Source organism: Pistacia vera, unplaced genomic scaffold (genome assembly GCF_008641045.1).
Source record: "Pistacia vera cultivar Batoury unplaced genomic scaffold, PisVer_v2 Contig459, whole genome shotgun sequence".
In the NCBI taxonomy this organism is placed as follows: domain Eukaryota; kingdom Viridiplantae; phylum Streptophyta; class Magnoliopsida; order Sapindales; family Anacardiaceae; genus Pistacia; species Pistacia vera.
The window spans coordinates 221,745-246,423 of NW_022196289.1; the positions used below are offsets into that span (position 1 = coordinate 221,745).

The window sequence follows — 24,679 nt, forward strand, 5'->3', positions numbered from 1 at the left end:
TTAAGACTTGGGTGTACGGCTTGCCCTGAGCTTCTGGACAGTTACAACATCGGTTATAAATGCCCTATCAATAATATTATCATCAATGCCACTAGTTAAGACATTGAGAGGAACTGAAACCGTGGCTGCATTAGCACTTCCAAAGGCAGAAAGAGTGGCACAAGGGTGTTTTGCATCATCATTTGGCTGATGGTGCACCAATCCCTTTGGAAACACAAAAATGTCTCCAGCTCTCAGAGTTTGTTTATAAAGTTTGTTATTGGTGTCAATAAATCCAACATTCAGCCACCCCCTCAATAGCAAGAGTAGCTCAGCTGAACGCGAGTGTGTGTGCAGTGGGTTAATAGCTCCCACTGGAAATTGTAAGAAAGTGCAAGACACGCTCTGACCATCCAAAGCTAGAAAGTTTGTCAGGCTAGCTTTAGTTGCCGTGAAGGCTTGTGTGTAGTCACAGTTAACTACGCTGTGCATGCCGGTGAAAGTAAAGAAATTTCTATCAACGACGCTGTTACCGCTATAGTTCGTTGGAACTACGATGTCTGTGGTGATATCTTGATCACCTGCCATGACAATTGCAAGTAAGAGAAAAAATGGAGTTGATTTGAGAAAATTTTATAGATTTACGGATCAGATTTACACAGTGGAATATAAAAATTATTTGATCCATAAACCTTTGAACCCAACGATCCTTATACCGATTTATATCATTCTTACATATTATTATATTAAATACAAATATAATTTCATACCAGTGTTTGGAGGCTCGTTCAAATGATTTCGAATGCGTTCGCTTTCACTCCAAGGAAGAAATGCATGAGTGGTATTCACACGAAGATAAGACGACGATCATGTGCTAGCTAAACCAATCGGTTCAAGAACAAGAATGCAGAATTTTTCTCTTAAAAAATTCTTTTCTCCAACAATGAGGGTTCACAATTTGGAGACGTAGAGAGAGGCCAGCTAGGGTTTATTTGATCCAATGAATAATCTATGTTTTAATTTTTTGTTGCACTTAAATAGTGCACTAAATAAAACCCTAATTAATATGGAATAGCCATCTACTAATTCCATATGTAGATTGGCATTATTCCATTACCAAAACAAGGTGATTCTAATATTGGTATTTTAATTTTGAATTTGAATTTGAATTCATATTATATTCATTAACATTAATATTATTTTAGATATTAATATTAACTAATAACACACACACACACACACACACACACACATAATCTCACTTATTTTAATTTCCATATAAAATTAAATATGGTGACGACCTTAGCAAATCTAATTGCACTATGAGATTACAAAAATATCCTTTCATCTTAAAAGACGAAAATACCCTTCTCACTTACTTATCCTTTATCTGTCTTCTATGTGTGTGACCTGAAGACTCCTCATCATATCGGTAGTAAGTAATATATCGTGATTGATACTCAATCAATCGTCTCACTAAACACAGGCCAAGATTGACCTCTAACAAGGTATTATGGCTGTGAATTTACAAGAAACAAAGTGGAAAACAGTTGAAGAAAGAAAATCAGAGAACCTTGTTCATTAACTAACTAACTGATACAAAGAGTAAAGTGAGCTTTTTATGTTGAAGAATACTGAATAGTGTTAACTGAAACAATGCAGTTTTGGCTATAGAATTGACTACAGTTCAATTTACAATTTTAGCCTTTTTGACTCACATTTCCCCTCAAACCAAGCTCCATAAGGTTTGAGGAAGAGATTTTGAACAATATGAATTTTCCATGAGGAACCATGCTTATTGAATGATAGTCCCCACCAAACTAAGCTTCAGAGATGATCTTGAGCAAAACAATTGAGCCTGAAGAACTGGATCCAAAAGAAGTAAAAATTAAAGCTAAGTAAACAACTGCAAGTCCCATTTTGAACTGCTGAAGCATCAGATACGCAAATAGGTAAAGCTAAAACATAGCAAACAAGCTATAACATGAAACCATTGGAACTTGAAGCAGTGGATGCATAAGAATTGAAGTTGAACTATTGAAGCATCAGATAAGCAAATAGGTAAAGTTGAAACATAGCAAACAAGCTACAGCATGAAACCATTGGAACTTGAAGCATTAGATGCATAAGAAGTAAAATGGAGGCTGAGTAAACATCAGTAAGTTAGATGCATAAGAAGTAAAATGGAGGCTAAGTAAACATCAGTAAGTCCCATTCTGGGTTCTGGAATCCTCAAACAATCAAATAATCGAGACTGAAGCATATCAAACAACTGCAGCATTAGATGAATAATTGAGCTAAAGTGGAGCAAACAACTCTAAGTTATTGTCATAGGGAAGTAAGCGACTAACATGGTTTGTAATCAATGATCTCCACTTAATTGCTGTCACAATGTTAAGTGGAAATTTCAATAGCACTCACCACTGTTAACTTCTATCGTAATTCAACAAATTGAGAGGCAGACAAGACTTTTGTAAGGACATCAACTGTTTGAAGCTTGAAAGGCACATACTGAATTGCCACTTTATTAGCCAATACATACTCTTTGATATAATGTGTATCTATCTCGATGTGTTTGGTGCGTACATAAAAGACGGGATTAGAAGCCAAGGCTATTACACTAATATTATCGCACCATATTACAGGTTTGAGACTTATAGAAATTCCCAGTTCAACAAATAAGCTTTGCAACCATGCTACCATTATGGCTATTTGGGCCAACACTCTATGCTCAACTTCAGTGGAAGAAAGAGCTACAACTCGCTACTTTCTTGAACTCCACTGAACTAAATTAGGCCCCATGTACACATAGTAGCCACTAGGAGAGCTTCGATCCTCTAAATTGCTTCCCCAATCAACATTGACATAACATTCCACATTGAGAGAGCGAGTAGATTGAAAATGTTAACCATAATCAAGTGTCCCTTTGACATACCAAAGAATTCTCTTGGATGCTTGCCATTGAAGGTTGGTAAGAGCTAAAAAGAACTAACTAAACTTGTTAAAGGGAAAGCTAAGATCAGGTCTTGTAGGTGTGAGATACTGAAGTGCCCTTATAGTGCTTCGGTACAAACTAGGCTACTCAAATAAGTCACTATCACCTGAAAATAACCGTGTACCTACTGCCATGGGAGTGGAGCAAGGATGAGCCTCATTCATGCAGGTTTTGATTAATAGATCAGTTGCATACTTGGTTTGTTTCAAGTGGATACCACTACAGGTTCTTGTAGCCTCCAGGCTAAGAAAATAATGCTATGAACCAAGAGTTTTGAGTGAGAATTGGTCATTTAGATTCCGCATAAGCTGAGTAATGTAAGCTGAACTGGATCCTATCAAAAGAATGTCGTCTACATAGACTAACACATAGATTAGTAAAATCTTGCTTAAAAATGAACAAACTTAAGTCTGAGACAGAATTAATAAAACCCTTACTGAGGAGGGCAACCTTTAACTGATCAAACCAAGCCCTTGGAGCTTGTTTAAGTCCATATAGAGCTTTATTCAACTTGTACACATAGGAAGGTTTGTTAGGATCCTCAAAACTAGGAGGTTGCTTCATGTGTACCTCTTCATTCAAAGTACCATTTAAAAAGGCATTGTTGACATCAATTTGCTAGGCATCCCAACCATGCATGACAACTAAGGTGAGAATGATTCTAATGGTGGATGGTTTGATCACTGGACTAAATGTTTCAAAGTAGTCAAGTCTAAGGGTTTGTTGGAAACCTTTGCAACCAACCTAGCCTTATATTTTTGCAAAGATCCATCTGCATTATACTTGGTTCTAAATACCCACTTGTTCCCTACTACATTCACATCGGAGGAAAGAGGAACCAGTGTCCAGGTCTGAATTTTCAACAGAGCATTAAACTTAAATTGCATTGCCTCTTCCTACTTAGGATTAGCCAAAGCTTCAACGATAGAACTGGGTTCTAGTTCAACAATATTATGTTCTAACAGAAAAATAGTAGAGTGATTTGCTATAGGACTAGAAAAGGAAGACATGGCTGCTGCTTTTGATTGGGTTAACATAGGGTGAGTATTAAAAGAACTTGATTGTGTAGGATGTGTGGAAGCTGGTTGTGTAGGATGTGTGGAAGCTGGCTATGTAGAGTATGAGTTGAAGAGTGTTAGTGAACCGTGATAGTGAAAGATCAACCTTAAATGGACATGATGGCAGGATAGTATCAAATGGTATAGTAGGAAGAGAGGATATCTTGGCTGAATGTTGATCAAGAGAGTATTGTGGAGAAGGACTAGATCGGGTAATGTTATTATTTGATGGAGAATAAGCATTATTTGATAGAGAACTAGTGGAAGCATGAGGTGCAACAAGTGCTAAAAGAGAAATATGCATCTGAGAATTTGAATTAAAAGAAAAAGAGTTACCTAGTGTTGAAGTGCTAGTGTTAGACTGGTGTGATGAGCTTGTCATTGCAAAGGGAAAATGAGTCTGATCTATTGAAGAAAGAGGACTATGTGTAGCCGTAAAAGGAAAGGTAAGAAATTGACTATGACTAGAAGAGTTATTAGGTTCAAAAAATAGCTCAGGGGAGAAAGAATAAGCAATGTGACCATAGGAAAAAGGAAATTCTAATTCATTAAACTTAACACATGGAGTGACAAAAAAATTTCCATCTGGTTTCAAACATTTATACCCCTTATGAACTAGACTATAGCTAACAAATACACACTTGGTAGAGTGAAAGTCAAACTTGTGCTTATTAATGGGTCGAAGGAATGGAAAGCAAGAATAGCCAAATACTTTCAATGACTCATAAACAGGTGGAGTTTGAAATAATTTTTGGAAAGGAGACAAGTAAGCTAAAGTAGCCGTGGGCATCCTATTAATGAGAAAGACTCCAGTTTCAAATGCTAGCCACTAAAACTATAAAGGCATGGATGCATGAGCAAGAAGGGCTAGGCCAGCCTCAACTATATGTCTGTGCTTGCACTCACATCTACCATTTTGTTGATGTATATGTGAGTAAGAATCTCTAAACATAATCCCTAAATCAGTGAGATAAGAATATAGTGCAATGTATTCTCCACCCTGATCTGACTGAAGACACTTGATTTTGTAACCGAATTGCCTTTCAGCAAGGTTATGAAATTTAATAAAATAGATTTAACTTCAGCTTTAGTCCTAAGAGGAAAAAGCCAAGTATATCGACTATAGTCATCCAAAAATTGCACATAATATCTAAAACCTTTTGATGAAGGTAAAGGGGTAGAACCCCAGACATCCTTATGTATAAGCTTTATAGGCGCAGCGGCTTGAGATGTGGATGAGGGAAAACTAGTAAGATGTAATTTGCCAAGTTGGCATGTATCACAGAATGAGAGTGAAGTATTAGATGATGGCTTGGTCTTAGAGATAATGTTCTTAGCTAGGCAAACCAACAACAATTTTTTTGTAAAATAAGAGAATAGGGGTGTCTTAAGCGTTTGTGCCATGTCATGTAATCAATATCAAGTTTATTAGCATGAAAACAAAGAACATTAGAACTTATATTAGGCAGAAACTGTTCAGAGGAACAAGTTTTATTATTGATAAAAAGATCCTTACACTTTGTAGTATCATTAAGAATAGACTGTGCAAAATTACAACTCAAACTTGTATTATTCTGAATACTAGCAGTTGACACATTATGATAGAGACTAAACATGATTCCACAAGAACTAGACTCATTATTACAAGTGCAAAACATAGGTGGACAGAGTTTAAACACACTAGAAGAACTGGAAGAAGATGACGATGAATGAGTAGAGTTTGAGGATGGAACATTCAACTAATAAAGGCCTCCTCTGAGTTCCCCTTGCAATAATGTTGCTCTAGTCAACCTGTCCTTAACAAGACAACAATCAGCATTGAATTTTACAATAACTTCATTATTGGCAGTAAATTTAGAAATGCTCAAAAGGTTTTTGGTAATCAAAGGCACACATAAGATATTTTTAAGGTAAAGACTCTTGTATTGAAAAAGACTAGGTAGAGAATTATGGCCAGTGTGTGAAATGGGAAGGGATGCCCCATTACCTACTTGAAGCTGACTTGCACCATCATACTTCTTACTAATACTCATGTGATTTAGGTCTGCTGTGACATGATCTATGGCACCTGAATCCATGTACCACACATGATATGAAGGTGTAAAGAAGGTAGCAAGTGCAGAGTGAACTGGTGGTAACTAGGGTTATAAGTAGGGAGTAGTATCTCCACTGTTGGTTTGATGGGGAGCTCTTGCACCAGTAGTAGTAATAAAGGCTTAATTGGTTCCTGACAGTTGTGTACTAGAAACACCATGAGTAGTTGAAGCTAGTGGGAAACTCTTAGGTGAAGGCTATGAAAAAGCTGTATTTTGTGAACTGTTGATGAAGTTGTGAGGATAATGGTATGAGGTAAGTTGCTGTTGTTGTGGTCTAAAAATGGTGAAATTCTGATTAGCAATGGTATGAGTATTAGACAAAGACTATTGAGAAGAAGGCATTTGTAAATGAAAGTCATATGTGGTAGTGGTATAAGCAATGAGAAGGTTTTGAGCAATATGTGAGTGCGAAGCAATAGGGAATTGAGGGTGCTGAGCAGTGGGTATTTGTGTATGTGTACCATAAACATTCATATGCTATTGCTGGTTATAAGATTGCTACATTTGTGAACCATGAAAACCACCATTGTAAGCACCATTATAGGTTGAGTTAAACAGATGGTAACACTAAACCGTAGAATGCCCAACCTTGTTACAAACTTGGCAAATTAATATGTTTTTACCAAAGCTTCTTCCTCTACCTCTTCCATACTGTTGATAGCCAGAAGGCCTGGGATTATTTAGAGCAAATGACTACTACGGTAGACCTGTATTATAATTTTTAGGAACTGGAACCACATACTGTTGCTGATAGTGAGGATTACCTATTGAATTTTGTGAAGGAAGAATAACCGTGGTAGAAACAGGGGAAGTTTTAATAGTAGGGGAAGAATTGGCCAAAGGAATTCCATTTGTAATATCACTCAACACTCCAGGATTATTGACAAAGGCAATGTTGGCAGAGCTGCTGTATAGATCAGTGGAGTTAAACTTCTCTAATCGAATTTCATACTTCTGCAATAAAAACCGAGCTTCTTGCAGTGTGACCATGTCAACCTTTGATTCAAGCCTAGAAGTCATATTCACCACTACAACATCATATCCAAGCCTTAGACCTTTTAAGACATGTTGTAACAAATCCTCATCAGAGATAACCAGTCCAATAGCTGATAAACTCTCAGCTATTTCTTTCATCTTCTTTATATAATCTCCAATACTAAAATTGCATTTATGATTAGTCTATATGATGTGGATCCTGCCAAGAATAACGAGATCCGGCAACAAAAAAGGGAACCCAAGATCATTCTACGATCAAAATTGGATGACAGACCTCGACCTGTTGTTTACGACAAACAAAAACCTCGATATATATGACCTCAACCCGTTGTTTATTGTGAAACAAGAACCTTGGTATGAGGAAGATGCCACAAACGGTGGTGGAAATCTGTTTGATAAGTCGTTGGTGAACGCCATGGGATATTCCCGATAAGTTCGAATAGTCTTTCAAAGAATTGTAGAGAAAATGCTCTCACGAATTTCTGAATAATGATATGCTCTTTTCATTGATTAGACGCCTATTTAAAAGGCTGGCCATTACAAGGAAATTTCCTAAAATAATTATCCTAATTAAGGCTAAAATCTAGTAAAGAAATAACTCTTACTTGCCTAAAAGAAAAAAAGACAGTCAGCCCTTTAATTGGCTGATCACATGCCTAAAATAGAAAAGGAAAGTGGGGAGCTTTAAATGGCTGTGTTATCAACCATACACGCCCATAAAAGTCAAAAACAAATAAAAGGAAAGTAAATGGCATGTAAGCCTTACAATCAGACCCAAAAAAAAGAAGTATTCTTAAACATGTCAATTTAAGCTTAGCATTGGCCAGATTCTTCTAGAACTTGAATCATGTTGATGAATCTTTGTTGCTCATGTGGATCATGCTCAATAGGCCTCCACGAATTTGCTTGAGTCCATGCCTCTTGAATCAATCCGTTGAGTACATCTTTAAACTTCCTTGCTCGTGCTCTCGTAACCGGCCCAATTGGGACGTGAACTAGATCCCTTGAAGTTGTGCTATGATTTGCATCATTCCCCTCCTTTTGAAAAAGATTTGCCCTCAAATCATCACCTACATCAAAATGACTCAAATCAGTAACATTAAAAGTAGCACTTACATTTTACTCACCAGGTGAATCTAGCTTGTAAGCATTGTCATTGATGCGCTCTAAGACTTGGAAATGACCATCTCCTCTTGGAAGCAATTTGGAACATCTTTGCGCAGAAATCTCTCTTTTCTCATCTGTAGCCAAACCCAATCTACGGGTTCAAAAAGCAGCTTGTGACACTCCTTGTTGGCTTGTTTTGCATACTGCTCTGTTCTTCGCTCAATGTTGAGTCTTGCTTTCTCATGAATTTGCTTGACAAAGTTAGCTTTCTTTTTGCCATCTAAATTAACATGCCCAGTCAGAGGTAAAGGAGATAAATCCAATGGAGTTAAAGGATTAAATCCATACACAATTTCAAATGGTGAAAATTTAGTAGCAGAATGAATAGATCTGTTATAAGCAAACTCAACATGTGGTAAACATTCTTCCCATGTTTTGATGTTCTTTTTAATGATTGCCCTAAATAAAATAGATAAAGTCCAATTTACTACTTCAGTTTGATCATCAGTTTGTGGATGACAAGTAGTAGAAAACAATAGCTTAGTACCTAGCTTACACCACAAAGTCTTCCAAAAATAGCTCAAGAACTTAGCATTTCTATCCGAAACAATTGTTCTAGGCATGCCATGTAATCTCACAATCTCTTTAAAGAAAAAATCAACAACATGCGAGGCATCATCCGTTTTGTGACATGGAATAAAATGTGTCATCTTAGAAAATCTATCCATAACCACAAAAATTGAACCTCTCCCATGTTTAGTCCTAGGAAATTCTAACACAAAGTCCATTGAAATACCAATCCAAGGCTCACTAGGAATTGGTAAAGGAGTATACAAACCGTTGGACCGCATTCTGGATTTAGCTTGCCTACATGTGACACATCTACCACAAATTCTCTCAACATCTCTTTTCATGTGAGGCCAATAGAAGTGTTCTTGCAAAACAACTAAAGTCTTTGCAACTCTAAAATGTCCCATTAATCCCCTACCATGAGATTCTTGCACTAACAACTCCCTCAAGGAACAATTAGGCACGCATAAATTATTCTCTCGAAACAGGAATCCATCAAGCCTAAAAAACTTACCACAAGCGGTTTTCTCACAAGCCTGGTATTCCTTTCAAAATTCGTGGTCATCAGCGTATAAATTTTTAATGTGCTCAAAACCAATCAATTTTGCATCAAGTGTGGAGAGTAATGCATACCTACAAGAAAGTGCATCAGCGACCACATTCTCCTTACCTTGCTTATACCGGATGACATATGGAAACGTCTCAATGAACTCCACCCAACGGGCATGCCTTTTGTTTAGTTTGTGTTGGCCTTTCAAGTGTTTCAAGGACTCATGATTAGTGTGAATCACAAATTCCTTAGGCCATAGGTAGTGTTGCCACATCTCTAAAGCTCGAACCAATGCATACAACTCATTATCATAAGTTAGGTAGTTTAAGGCTGCCTTGCTTAATTTCTCGCTGAAGTAAGCAATTGGTCGTCCTTCCTGCATAAACACTACGCCTATGCCAATACCTGAAGCATCACATTCAATCTCAAACGTTTTCGAAAAGTTAGGTAAAGAAAATAAGGGGGCGTTGGTCAGCTTCTCTTTGATGAATTGAAACGCCTTCTTTTGTTCTTCTCCCCATCTAAATCCAACGTTCTTCTTGATCACTTCGGTAAGTGGTACTACTATGCTACTAAAGTCCTTCATGAACCGCCGGTAAAAACTAGCAAGTCCATGAAAACTACGAACATTACTTACACTTGTAGGACCCATCCATTCTTGATTACACGTACCTTCTCTTCATCAACCTATATACCTTGTGCACTAATGAAAAATCCTAAAAGTACAAGCTTATCGGCGTAAAAAGTACACTTATTTAGATTAGCAAACAACTTTTCTTTCCTAAGCACATCTAAAATAGATTTCAAATGTATTACATGATCATCCACGTTTTTGCTATAAATGAGTATATCATCAAAGTAGACAACAACAAATCTGCCTATAAATGCACGCAAAACATGATTTATAAGTCTCATAAAGGTGCTCAGAGCATTAATCAATCCAAAAGGCATAACTAACAATTCATACAAACCATATTTTGTTTTAAAAGCAGTTTTCCATTCATCTCCTTCATTTATTATAATTTGATGATAACCACTCTTTAAATCAATCTTAGAAAATACACAAGAACCATACAACTCATCTAACATATCATCTAAGTGAGGAATAAGATGACGATACTTTACCGTTATGTTGTTGATGGTCTGACAATCAACGCACATTCTCCACGTCCCATCCTTCTTAGGTACAAGTAAAACCAAAATGGTGCATAGGTTCATGCTCCCCCTCACGTTCCCTTTCTCCAACAACCCACTTACCTGCTGTTGAAGCTCCTTTGTCTCCTCGGGATTGCTCTTATAAGATAGTCGGTTTGAAATTGTTGCATCGGGAACAAAATCAATTTGATGTTCAATCTCTCGGATTGGAGGTAACCCATGTGGTGTTTCCTCGGGAAAGACATCCTTATACTCCTACAAAAGAGAAACAATAGAACTAGGCAAAGCAAGGTCAAGTTCGTTAGTGTTTAGAAATGCCTCTTTGTACAAAAGTACAATCATTAGCTGATTTGAAAACATTGCTTGCTTAATTTCACTCGCTTTTGCATAGAAATTCTTTTGTTTGCTCTCTGATTTTCTCTCAATGGCCGAATTTTGATTTTCTTTTTCTCTCTCATTTTTCTCGGCCTCTCTCTGATTTTCACTCTTTTTCTTTTGATCACTCTCTTTTTGCAATCTCACTTGATCCTCATATACTTGCTGCAGTGTCAATGGTACAAGAGTGATTGATCGTTGATTAAGTACAAAGGAGTATTTGTTCGTAAAGCCATCATGCTTCACATGCCTATAAAATTGCCGTGGACGCCCTAGCAATAAGTGTCTCACTTGCATCGGTACTTTATCACACAACACTTCATCTTCGTATTTACCGATTCGAAATGCAACTAACACCTGCTTGTTCACCCTTATCTCACCACTATCATTTAACCATTGCAACTTGTACGGTCTAGGGTGCTTCAATATGGGTAGTCCCAATTTTTCCACCATAATTGTGCTTGCAACATTAGTACAACTACCACCATCAATAATTACACTATATACCTTGTCTTTCACGTAGCACCTAGTGTGAAAGATGTTCTCTCGTTGCACTTCATCAACTCCTTTTGCTTGCAAGCTTAATGCTCTCTTCGCCACCAATGTCAATGCATCAAGGGCTAAATATTCCTCCTCGGAAACGTCCTCCAATGGTGGCATGTCATCGGTGTCGAAATCTTCGTTGTTGGTCACAATTTCACCATTGTCTTGCAACACCATGACCTGTTTGTTTGGACATTGACTTGCTATGTCCCCTGCCCTAACATTTAAAACATTTAATGTCACGATTCCTAGAGATAGAAGTGTCGGTTTTACCTTGAGGAACGTGGCTGATGTTCGTGGACTTGGGCTTAGATTTGGATGTTTATGACTTATCCATCTACTTGGTATAACTCGGTTTCCAAGAGGTAGAACTGGAGTTATGGGCTACACGTGAGCCTCTTGAGTTGTTGCTCCACTTTGATGGCCATGTGCATCATATCTTCCAACTCCACATAATGTTGCATCTCTACCTTATCTTGGATTTCCTAGTTTAATCCAAGTACAAACCTAGCCATTGTAGCCTCTCGATCTTCCTCTACATTAGCTCAGATCATAGCAATCTCCATCTCCTTGTAGTAATCCTCTACACTCTGGCTTCCCTATCTAAGACCTTGTAGCTTTTTGTACAACTCTCAATAGTAGTAACTTGGAACGAACCGCTTTCTCATCACCGTTCTCATCTCCTCCCATGTCTCTATTGGTCGTTCTCTATTTCGCCTCCTGTTTATAACAAGTTGATCCCACCAAGTAATAGCATAGTCAGAAAATTCAATCACAGCTAATTTTACCTTCTTTGCTTTAGAGTAGTTGTGACAGTCAAATACGAACTCCATCTTCTTCTCCTACTCAAGGTATGCTTAAGGATAAGATCTACCTTGAAATGATGGAATCTTCATCTTAATACCACCCAAGATGTTATCTTGTCAATTCCTAGCTTCTTTAAACCACCCTCCATGTCTCATATTACTAACAACATAATCCCGATCATCTTTTTCATCAAAACCAGCCTCATAAGGCTCTTCATCTTCAACCCTCACTTCCCTCGGTTGAACTCTTTCCCTTTTACGCACATTAGGGGTGTTTTGTGGTTGCTCCTCACGTGTACTCTCCATTTGGTCTATCCGTTCGTGAACCTGCTCAAGTTCCTACTTCATCACAAGCCTTATCTCACTCATCATGACCTCCATAAACACTTTCAGATCAGCCAATTTTGTAGCATCTTCGGCAATGCTCTTAGCACTGTTGTGAGACATGATTGCTGCAAAGCAAAGTTAGAAAGAAAGGACTTCACAATTCTCTCCCTTATGTGTTTACACTCAAGAATATGAATCACTCTACACTCGTGTTTCACTAAAAAATATGTGGCTTTTAACCCTCTAATGTTCTCACCACTCTTGCCTTTTTCCACTTGATAATTCTCTTTAAGTTCTTTTGAAACTAAACAAACAATATTCAAAATTTCTAGCAACAATTCACCAACAACTCATCAAGGAATTTCAGGTTTTAAAAGCAAGAATACAAGGAACATGACTTATTAGATTTTTGAAAGCACAAAATAGCAAAATTTCCACGAGAAAAAAAAAAAAATTTTTGATTTTGGGGTGAGGTCATTTTCGGGCTTATTGGAACCAAAATGGATGAAAACAAACAATTTTTTTTTTATTTTTTTTTATGATCAGCAACCATCTTTTGATAATAACAGAATAAGATTTCAAAATAAACTAGAACAAACAAAATGCAAGCAGAATAGGGTAAAGGAAATTCAGTGAAACTAGGGTATGTGAACCGAATTTGGAAACTAAAAGAACACAGAATAAAGAAAAAAAAAAGAAAGGTTTTAAGAGTTAGGCAAACCTGAACTAGAACCTGGCTTTGATACCAAATGATGTGGATCCTGCCAATAATAACGAGATCTGGCAACAAAAAAGGGAACCCAAGATCATTCTATGATCAGAATTGGATGACAGACCTCGAGCCGTTGTTTACGACAAACAAGAACCTTGGTATATATGACCTCAACCCGTTGTTTATTGTAAAACAAGAACCTCGGTATGAGGAAGACGCCACAAACGGTGGTGGAAATCCGTTTGATAAGTCGTTGGTGAACGCCATGGGAAATTCCCGATAAGTTCGAATAGACCTTCAAAGAACTGTAGAGAAAATGCTCTCACGAATTTCTGAATAATGATTTGCTCTTTTCATTGATTAGAAGCCTATTTAAAAGGCTGGCCATTACAAGGAAATTTCCTAAAATAGTTATCATAATTAAGGCTAAAATCTGGTAAACAAATAACTCTTACTTGCCTAAAAGAAAAAAAGACAATCAGCCATTTAATTGGCTGATCACATGCCTAAAATAGAAAAGGAAAGTGGGGAGCTTTAAATGGCTGTGTTATCAGCCATACACGCCCATAAAAGCCAAAAACAAATAAAAGGAAAGTAAATGGCATTCAAGCCTTACAACCAGACCCCCAAAAAAAAAGGAGTATTCTTAAAAATCCCAATTTAAGCTTAGCCTTGGCTAGATTCTTCTAAAACTTGAATCATGTTGATGAATCTTTGTTGCTCACGTGGATCATGCTCAATAGGCCTTCACGAATTTGGTTGAGTCCATGACTTTTGAATCAGTCTGTTGAGTACATCTTTAAACTTCCTTGCTCGTGCTCTCATAACCGGCCCAATTGGAACGTGAACTAGATCCCTTGAAGTTGTGCTATGATTTGCATCACTATAACAATTTCTTAAGGTGTAATTCTCTTGCTTTTGAATCACTTGCAAATTCACGTGCAATAGCAAACCAAATATCTTTAGAATAAAAGCACTTTGATACAACTCCAAACATGCTTTTAGATATAGACGCTAATAACCAGTTGACAAGAAATTTGTCAGTATGCTTCCACATCACATAAAAGCAGAATTCAACCTATCTTTCATAGAATTAGTGCTAGACTTAGGATCTCCTCTAATCTGACCTAAATCTTTATCAATTTCAGAATTAGACACCAAGAGAGGAGGAGGACACGGAACTTTACTGAGTAAGTGATCCTCAAGCTCATGCAAACCAATAGTAGATAAAACCTGTGAACTCTAGAATTAATAGTTGCTGCATGTGAGCTTCAGATTAATGACTTGCAAGCTTGATGCTTGAGTTGAGGTGGAATGATTTACTGATCCATTGAGGATTTGTGAAGTGGAGCGATTGACAGAATCTCTCAACATTTTTTCAAAGCTGTTAAGCAACGAAGAAGCATGGGAATGTTCACCAGAATCATTCGCCATTGATGCTAGTAAATGCTCTAATACCATGTGAATTTACAAGAAACAAAATGGAAGATAGTCGAAGAAAGAAAATCAAAGAGCCTTGTTTATTAACTGACTAACTGATACAAACACTACAACAAAAATGGCCTACGATAACATGCAAAAAGTGTTACCGTAGGTAATTCGTAGCATTTATAAAGATGCTATGACAACCCATGTTACTAAAAACCAGACATTGGTAACACTTTTTGCATGTTACTAATCATTTCAGTAGCTGTCATAAAATGTTGTTGTTAAGTATATTGAAGCACTTATTCGTAGTTACGAATGATTTTTGGTAACACTACATAAATGCTATAAATAAGTTGTCTGTAACATAAGTTGTCTGTAACATTCTTAACGTGTTACAGCTTAGTTTTCTGTAACATTCTCAAAAAGTTATAAATAAGTTTTCTGTAACATTCTTAACCTGTTACAGTTTAGTTTTCTGTAACATTTTCAAAATGCTATAAATAAGTTTTCTGTAACTTTCTTAACATGTTACAGTTTAGTTTTCAGTAACATTCTCAAAATGCTATAAATAAGTTTTCTGTAACTTTCTTAACATGTTACAGTTTAGTTTTCTTTAACATCTCAAATTGCTATAAATAAGTTTTTTGTAACATTCTTAACCAGTTACAGTTTAGTTTTATGTAACATTATTAAAATGCTACAGAAGAGTTTTTAATAATATGTTAAAAGTGCTACCAAAGTATCATTCATTGCATTTAGTAAATGTTACAAAATTATTTGCCATAATATTTTGAAAGTGTTATCAATGTGTCTGTTATAACATATATAAAATTGTTATCGTTTTAATTTAAATAATACAAATTATAAACAATGATACACTAATTTTCCAAAGAACATTTCATTGATGGTAAACCTTCATATACAAAAAGTTTGCATATATGCCTAATCAATAGGCACCCAACATCCTTTACATCCATAAAATCTAATATGCTTCATATACCATATCAAATTTTGTAACATATAAACCTTCATATACAAAAAGTTTTATATATGCCTAACAAATGTGCACCTATCATTTTTACATTATAATACCTAGATGATTGGAAAATTAACTATGAGCAATAGTTAATACCTTCCAATCATTCAAAAAATTCTAACAACAAAAACCATCATGCAAACCATCTTCCATTCCAAATTTTGCTTTACCAAAAAAGTACTCTTACATTTTCACAACCTACAAAACCATTAATACAAAAAAATCTTCAAATCCCATGTATATTCTCAAAGATAACAACACATATATATTGTAAATTCAAGAAAAGATCAAGACAAAAACACCCTAGATATTTAATGCAAAACAAAGAGGAAAAGAACATGCTTAAATCTCCAACTTCACAAGCATACTATGATAACAAAACATACTATGATAACAGTTCCAGCAGAAAAACCTAAAGCCTTGTTAATGAATTATTGTCAACATAGGCACAAAAAATGGTCATGAGAAATACATATTTTATTGTATTAAACAAGAAACAAACCTAAAGCCTCATTAATGATATACTGTCATCATTGGCACAAACAATGGTACAAATTACAGAGTTAATCACGTTTCTCCACCAGCAAAGTCTCATTTATCAAACCCCAGGTTCAGAGGCTCATCAAATTTTAGTTCTAAAGAATAAGTTATCACAAAATCATTCCTAGCCAATAAAAGAGTATAAAGCAAAAACTTTTCCATCTTTGGAAACTGTGGTTACTTCACTACATACTGCAAGATGACCAAAGTTAGAACCACACAAGGAAACATAAGGATTATTATGGCAAGAGAATTGCAGGCTGCAGTATGCAAAATTACAGACTGTAGTATGCAATTTTGCATATTGCAGTTTGCATTTTTGCAAGCTACAGTTTGCAAACTCAAACTCAAACATGATGAGTTGCCAAGATATATTACAAATCCTTGACTCACCGAGTTGGCTGTTTGATCTAACCGGTAAACTGGGAAACCAAGAAAATACATGCCAACAACTGTCACCTTCCCAGTTTTTGTGCTATCCTCCTGCATTAGAAGAGATCAAATAACTTGAGCATATGATTTAGAAAGGCAACAAAGATATACAAAGGTGCTAAATGCTAATTAAGACTCAAAGGCAGTTCATATATGGAATGGATGTGATCACTTAAAAATAATGTGATGATATTTTTATGCAACAATAAGCAAAGGTCTAAATAAGAAATCAAAGATACTTTAGAACAGAACACGAAAAAAAAAAATTATTCTTGTATCAATAGCTAGACACCGACCTAAAAACTAAAGGTATTAAATGGAAGAGCTCAATAAAGCATATGAAATGTTAAAAGCAAGGTTTAGTTAATCTGGGACTCGCTAACATTCCCTTCATATATAGAGAGTATAGAAAACAAGACAAGGAAAAAACCATGGAGACAGGTTTTGATACCAATACAGGGAACCAACCCAAAATCCAAAGTTGTTAGATGGAAGCTCCAAATACATTATGAAATTTTATCAAATCCATGATAAAGTGAATGTGGGATACCTAAGAATAGCCTAAATGATGCACCAAATGGACATGGTTAATTAATTAAGGAGTAGCTTTTCTCTAGCAATTTAAGGATTACAGGTGCTGGATAAGGGTACTACCAAACAATAAAAAAAAAAAGAAATACAGAGTTATCAGTAGTAAAGCGGCTTAACCCTCTCTGCTCAAGTTAGCAAGACTGCTGCAGGCATGATCAATTGCCAAATATATTTCAAAGAGAGTAAACCCAGATGAGCAAGAAATTTGAGTATGAATAATAGTGTTATAATTGAAAGGAATAGTCTCCTATAGATGTGGAAGATAAATCTTGTAACCAAAATACACAGCTACACAAGCCTTTCAGAGCTAATTAGAAAGAACTCAAGAAGGCAATTCCATATTACGTCAATAATGCATACCACCTCGACCCCCACCCCCTCCCTGAAGTGAAAAGAACTGCTTCAAAGCCAATTGGTAACTGCACTTGCAGACTGCAGTATGCAAAACTGCAGACTACAATTTGCAAACTGTAGCTTGCAAAAATGCAGACTGCAGTTTACAAACTGTAGCTTGCAAACTGCATTTGCAAACTGCAGTCTGCAGTTTGCAAATATGGTTTGCTTTGATTACAGGTTATTCTCAATATGGAGATTATGAAAAGGCATTGTACTATTTCAGGAAAATGCATATTGAAGGCAAGAAGGCAGATCCTGTTTTGATTGCCAGTGTGCTAGTTGCTGCTGCTCAATCAACAAATGTGTGGTCTGGTAGTGTGGTGGATGGTTATGTTAGACATCAACTGATCTCATGCCATCTATAGCAAAATCTGAATAGATACTTCTTTCACACATGTCACAAAATATGCCTGAACTTTGTGATCTGCTTATTGTCTTGTGCCAGATTCAAAACTCATGTTAATGATTATATCCTGATGGGTCATTCATCACTTTTCAAATTACTTTTAATGTAATCTGGTCAATTTATCTTTGTTATTGTTGTTTCATATGCTGTAACTGCTCACTTTCTTTTCTTTTGATGGTACGTGTTACATTTATAAGGATACTTAGATCAACTTCCCAAAGGACATGGAGCGCCTCTTAAAATCTGGATAATTCCTTAACCTTGTGCTTTATGCCTATACCTCAAATTAATGTGGAAAAAGAGAAAGAACATATAACTAATATTGTATAGTGTTAGTATATTATTAGATTTCAAGCGACTTGGGCTTTTTACAATTTATTCACCGGCTCAATGAACTAAATTCCTATGGCGATAGTATTTGTATGATGTTGCTGATCTTTTCTAGCAAGGAAGGCTGTTAGATTGACAATTATAAACCTGCAAATGAGTCTGCAGTTTTGCAAGCTTAGAAATCTAAGATTTTGTGTTAAACATGTAGGATTTCCCAAAAGCACAGAGCAAAAAGCTTGCTTTCCCAAAAGCACTTAACTTTCCAAAATAGAAAGTAGAAAAGAGCACCACAATAATTCATAGCACTAAGTTTAGTTTAATGTTAAGTAAAACAACTTTCAGCACCCAAAAAGAATAAATCAATCTTATTAAGCACCACAATCATTCATTCAAACAGTTCAATCATTATAGAAATCAAATCATTGATTTGGCTGGACCGTAACTTAGCAAAAATGCAGAGCAAAAAATGCAGAGAAAAAATGTAAGAAAATGATTCACCTGAACCGTAACTTCACTGATTTGCCTCTTAAAGGATGAGGGCTTCCATTTAGGGTTCAATAGGTTATGGGTATTGGAGATTTTAAGCTAAAATTTTGATGAAACCAATGATTTTCACTAGATTTTTACTGAATGAAGATGATTAAGTGTAGGGTATTTTGTTTGAATGAGTAGGTTGGATGAGTTGAAAATGTTTTAAGTGTAGGGTGGCTTCATTGACATAACGAAAATTGTGTTAAAAAGAAGGTTGGAGCTGAAATTTTAGAAAAGAAGCAAAATTGAAAGTGGCGTGAATTGGAGAAGATAAGNGCTTCTTAAAGGATGTGGGCTTCCATTTAGGGTTCAATAGGTTTTGGGTATTGGAGATTTTAAGCTAAAAATTTGATAAAACCAATGATTTTCACAAGATTTTTCTAAATGAAGATGACTAAGAGTAGGGTATTTTGTTTGAATGAGTAGGTTGGATGAGTTGAAAATGCTTTAGGTGTAGGGTGGCTTCATTGACATAACGAAAATTGCGTTAGAAAGAAGCTTGGAGCTGAAATTTTAGTCAAGAAGCAAAATTGAAAAAGTGGCGTGAATTGGAGAAGATGAGTGAAGTGGTGGCGTCAATTGGAGAAGATGAGTGAATAAGGTAGGGGGGCGGGGAATTTTGTTTGGCGGGTAGACAAATTTTTTCCCGGTTAAAGTTTAGGAAAATAAAATTTGTTATTATATTTTGATTTAGTAACACTTTTAAGTGTTACAATATTTTAATTTAATGAAATCAATATTATTTCAATACACGCAAATTGCCTACGGGCCGGGACACGCTGCCCCCTGCACCTTTACCCATTGACCAGGCAACAAGACACTCGAATGTGTATGTGTGACCCCTTATTGTTGAAGTGATGGACAACTCCAACACTTGGGAGACGAAACGACACCAAAAAGTGACGAAATCACACCAAGAATTAAGGTGAAGAGTCAAGACAGTGAAATGACTTTTTCAAGTGAGATTTCAAGTCAACCAAGCTTACGGAAGGTGGATCTGACTTTCGGGAGTATGGACCAGCCCCTAGGATGTCTAGAAGTTGCCAAAAAACTAAGAAATTAAAGTCATCGAGAAGATGAATGGTCACAAATGGAGGAAGCTTAATGGTCGTTGGAATTCAAGAAGGTCTTACGTGATAATGGCCAGCCATTGGAGAAGGAAAATGCTAGTCAAAGGTGGAAGTTGGACGGTCTCTAAAAAATGGATGAAGATGGGTGGATGTTTTTTGGCTTTGCATTTAACCTTCCATCTTCCTTTTATATTATTTGTAAAAACATTTGTTTGGTCCCTACATGAATGAGATCTAATAAAGTAAAGCCCAAATAGTAAATTTGACCCCTAAACAATAAAAATAAGACAAAATCAACCTTATTTCATATTAGCGGGAATAATATTTTGTTTTCCGGTAAATAATTAGGTTTATGGTAACACTTATAAAATGTTACTGTATTTTGATTATACGGTAACACTTATAAAATGTTACTGTATTTTGATTATATGGTGACATTATAAAAAAGTTACTATATTATTAGGTTTATTGTAACACTTTAAAAATGCTACTATAGATATATTTTCCATAACATTTACGAAGAAAAGTTACCATTGATATAAAATGTGTTACAAAAAGTTAAAGTGTTACATATAAAAATTGTTATCGTAACATTTTAACATCAAGTGTTACTACAGATAGTCTACGGTAACACTTTAAGAAAAAGTGCTACTGTCCAGTGTTACCGTAGGCCATTTTTGTTGTAGTGAAAAAGTAAAGTGACCTTTTTATGTTGAAGAAGACTGAATAGTGTTAACTAAAATGGTGCATTTTTGGCTATAGAATTTAAGTATTTTTGACTCATAATGACCACCCGATAGATTCGGATTCAACGAAACAACTACCTATGAACGATATGGTTATCATGTAATCAAATCCCTTCATCATTCATTATCTCATCAAGTCTAAGGTACAAAATTAGTGTCTACCTCAGATATCCTTGATCTTTTTGTATCCGGTTATAGGACCAAAGACCATAATAGATTGGATTGAGCTATAACTCAATCCCATTGTAACCACGATTTAGTGTCGTTGCCATTTACCGAATTGCTAAATGAGATAATTTTTCCTGTACCCAAGAGTGATAAATCCTCAATTGATCAACCATAGTCTTGATACACTTCTTGATGTAGCCAACCACTACCGTTCTTATAGTCTTGAATAGAACTATGTTGGGCTAGTGCCAAACTATACTAATTGGTGCACAAGGCGCTCCATGATCTCAAGTCTAAGGATCACATGCACCACCATCCGTTGGAGAATTTATTCCACAGACACTGGGGTTACCATCTATATGGAATCCTCTAGTGAGTCTGTCTGGTGAACTTGCCTATAGCAAGCACCCATGTGTTCCACCAAGTTGCTAGCAAACAACCTTGACAAGTGAGATCAGTCGTTCAACACTATGATAGCCTTACTGTATTATCTATGTCCTTAGTCAGAATAATATTGAGGCTATGGACATTTCTAGAATGACCACTATATGTGATCATAAGGTCCTCACTATCGAGATTTAAAACTACGTTGGGCTCTATGATCTAGAATGAATAGAACTACGTTGGGTTAGTGTCAAACTACACTAATTGGTGCACAAGGCGCTCTATGATGTCAAGTCTAAGGATCACATGCACCACCATCCGTTGGAGAATTTATTCCATAGACACTGGGGTTACCATCTATGTGGAATCCTCTAGTGGGTCTGTCCGGTGAACTTGCCTATAGCAAGCACACATGTGTTCTACCAAGTTGTTAGCAAACAACCTTGACAAGTGAGATCAGTCACTGCCTTTCGACATGGTCATTCAATACTATGATAGCCTTACTGTATTATCTGTATCCTTAGTCAGAATAATATTGGGGCTACGAACATTTCTAGAATAATCACCATATTTGATCATGATCATAAGGTCCTCATTATCGAGATTTAAAACACTCGATACCTTCATCGTAGTTCATCATCCTAAGGACATACATCACAACATACAATGAATACGAATTGCACGATGTAGAAAAATCCATTTATTGATTATAAACATTCTTACAAAAAGTCAATATTACAATAATGGATTGGCTCTAAGGGACCTACTCTAACAAATTTGAGGCCATGTCGACATATTGAGTGAGAGAATGGAAGAGGTGTGTTTGTTTATAGTTTTTGTGATAGTATTGCATGCTAAAACATAAAATTTATAGTGGAGGAGTTGTGTCCTTCCGAGGTTTTTTGTAAATTTTCACCAAAGTTGCTAATTGCACTGATGGATGGCTATGGTACATCACTCGACAATAAAGGATAGGGAAGTTACTAACAGGCTGTGAAAAGATACTACTTCAGGTATTATTAATGTGTTATAACAGCAAGCTCTTCTATTACCAGTGGCGTAAAGTTGTAGAGCCCAAATATTTCGCAATGAATAATTAAAAATGAATTAATCACTTAAATAAACATATGATCACAAGAAAAGAATGGATGAGATTCAAATTGAATACTTTAATTAGCCCATGTAATGCAACACCTGCCTTGATTTCTTTTGGGTCGTTGCAACATCAAATTTCAAAGCCGCATCAACTATGACATGTCATTGATATAAGACAGAAAAACACCTCCAATTATAAGCAAAACAAAATAATTTGTGACTCAAATTTGATAGCACCGATTATTATCGTACAACTTGTAAATTTCTGAGCTCTCTACGAATATGTGAGCAGTTTAGAGAAATCGCATATTTAAGACAGTTGCGTTGCAATAATGTTAAATTGAGTCATTATAACTACGCGACACAAAAAAAATATGGTCCTACTTGAAGTTTAAAATTTTGAAAAGTTAGGGTAAAAAATCTTATAAATAATTTGACAGAACTTTGTATGATGAAAATCTGTGTCAGATGAAATTAATATGTGTCAATGGAATTCATATATGTAAAAGGACATCCAAATCAATTTTCCATCCTGATGATTACTCGTATATTATTAGAGTAGGTTCCAGCTTTTTACAAACATTTGAGATGTTACTCAATGTGGACTATTAGAAGACAAAATAAACAAAATAATGACAATAAAAATAATAAAACATCAAGATAGAAAAATAGAAAAAATGAGATTTAATTTAAGAGTTGGGTGTAAGGCTTGCCCTGAGCTTCTAGACAGTTACAACATCAGTTTTAAATGCCCTAGCAAGAATGTTATCATCAATGCCACTAGTAAAGACATTGAGGGGAACTGAAACCGTGCCTGCATTAGCACTTCCAAAGGCAGAAAGAGTGGCACAAGGTTGTTTTGGATCATCATTAGACTGATAGTGAACCAATCCCTTTGGAAACACAAACATGTCTCCAGCTCTCAGAGTTTGTTTATAAAGTTTGTTATTGGTGTCAACAAATCCAACATTAAGCCAAGAGTAGCTCAGCTGAACGCAGGTGTGTGTGCGGTGGGTTAATAGCTCCCGCTGGAAATTGTAAGAAAGCGCATGACACGCTCTGACCATCCAAAGCTGGAAAGTTTGTCAGGCTAGCTTTAGTCGCTGTGAAGGTTTGTGTGTAGTCAGAGTTAACTACGTTGCGCATGCCAGTGAAAGTAAAGAAATTTCCATCAACGACGCTGTTACTGCTATAGTTCGTTGGAACTATGATGTCTATGGACTATGGTGATATCTGGATCACTTGCCATGACAATTGCAAATAAGAGAAAAAATGGAGTTGAGTTGAGAAAATTTGAGGCCATGTCGACATGTTGAGTGAGAGATGAATGTAAGAGGTGTGTTTTTTTATTGTTTTTGTGATAGTATTGCATGCTAAAACATAAAATTTATAGTGGAGGAGTTAGTGTCATTGTGAAGTTTGTTGTAGATTTTCACCAACGTTGCTAATTGCACTGTTGGGCGACTATGGTACATCACCCGACAATAAAGGATAGGGAAGTTACTAACAGGCTGTGAAAAGATACTATTTCAGGAATTATTAATGTGCTATAACAACAAGCTCTTGTATTACCAGTGGTGTAAAGTTGTAGAGCCCAAATATATCGCAAAGAATAACTAAACATAAATTAACACTTAAATAAACATATGATCACAAGAAAAGAACGGAAGAGATTCTAATTGAATATTTTAATTTGCCCATGCAATGCAACACCTGCCTTTATTTCTTTTGGGTCGTTGCAACGCAAATTCAAAGCCTCGTCAATATTTATGAATATCATTGATATAAGATAGAAAAATACTCCAATTATAAGCAAGACAAAATAATTGTGGACTCAAATTTTATAGCGCCAAGTATTTTCGAACAATGTGTAAATTCTGAGTCTCTACAATAGTGAGCAGTTTAGAGAAATTGCGTTTTTTGGACAGTTATATTGCAATAACGTCAAATTGAGTCGTTATAACTACCAACCAAAAATAAAAAATTAAAAAAGCGTCCTGGTTCTACCGACTAAGATACTCAGAAAGGCAAAAAAAAAAAAAAAAAAAAAAAAAAAAAAAATGGAAATCATTGTAGCTTATATAGGGTGAAGACTTTATATAAGAATTCTATGATTAAAGGTCAAATATTCCTTTAGGCAAGTTTTTGGTGGATCAACAATTAAGGATATATTTCTGTAAGATATAGGGTGGTTGAAGTATGAATTCCGTTACAATAATTTAAGACATATTGTTTCACTTACTAGTAATGCCAATAT

At 35.9% G+C, this 24,679-nt stretch overlaps 1 protein-coding gene and 2 pseudogenes across 1 annotated transcript; all 3 read right to left on the reverse strand.

Annotated features, from left to right (window-relative positions):
* Positions 1–582, reverse strand: LOC116144835 (putative germin-like protein 9-2; the record flags this gene model as incomplete). The annotated part of the gene is made up of 1 exon (XM_031430260.1): positions 1–582. A coding segment is annotated over one exon (582 nt), but the record flags the coding sequence as incomplete, so codon positions are not given.
* Positions 583–7,937: 7,355 nt separating this feature from the next.
* Positions 7,938–12,536, reverse strand: LOC116144849 (annotated as a pseudogene).
* A 10,575-nt stretch (positions 12,537–23,111) lies between these two features.
* On the reverse strand, positions 23,112–23,725 carry LOC116144832 (annotated as a pseudogene).
* Positions 23,726–24,679: the final 954 nt, after the last annotated feature.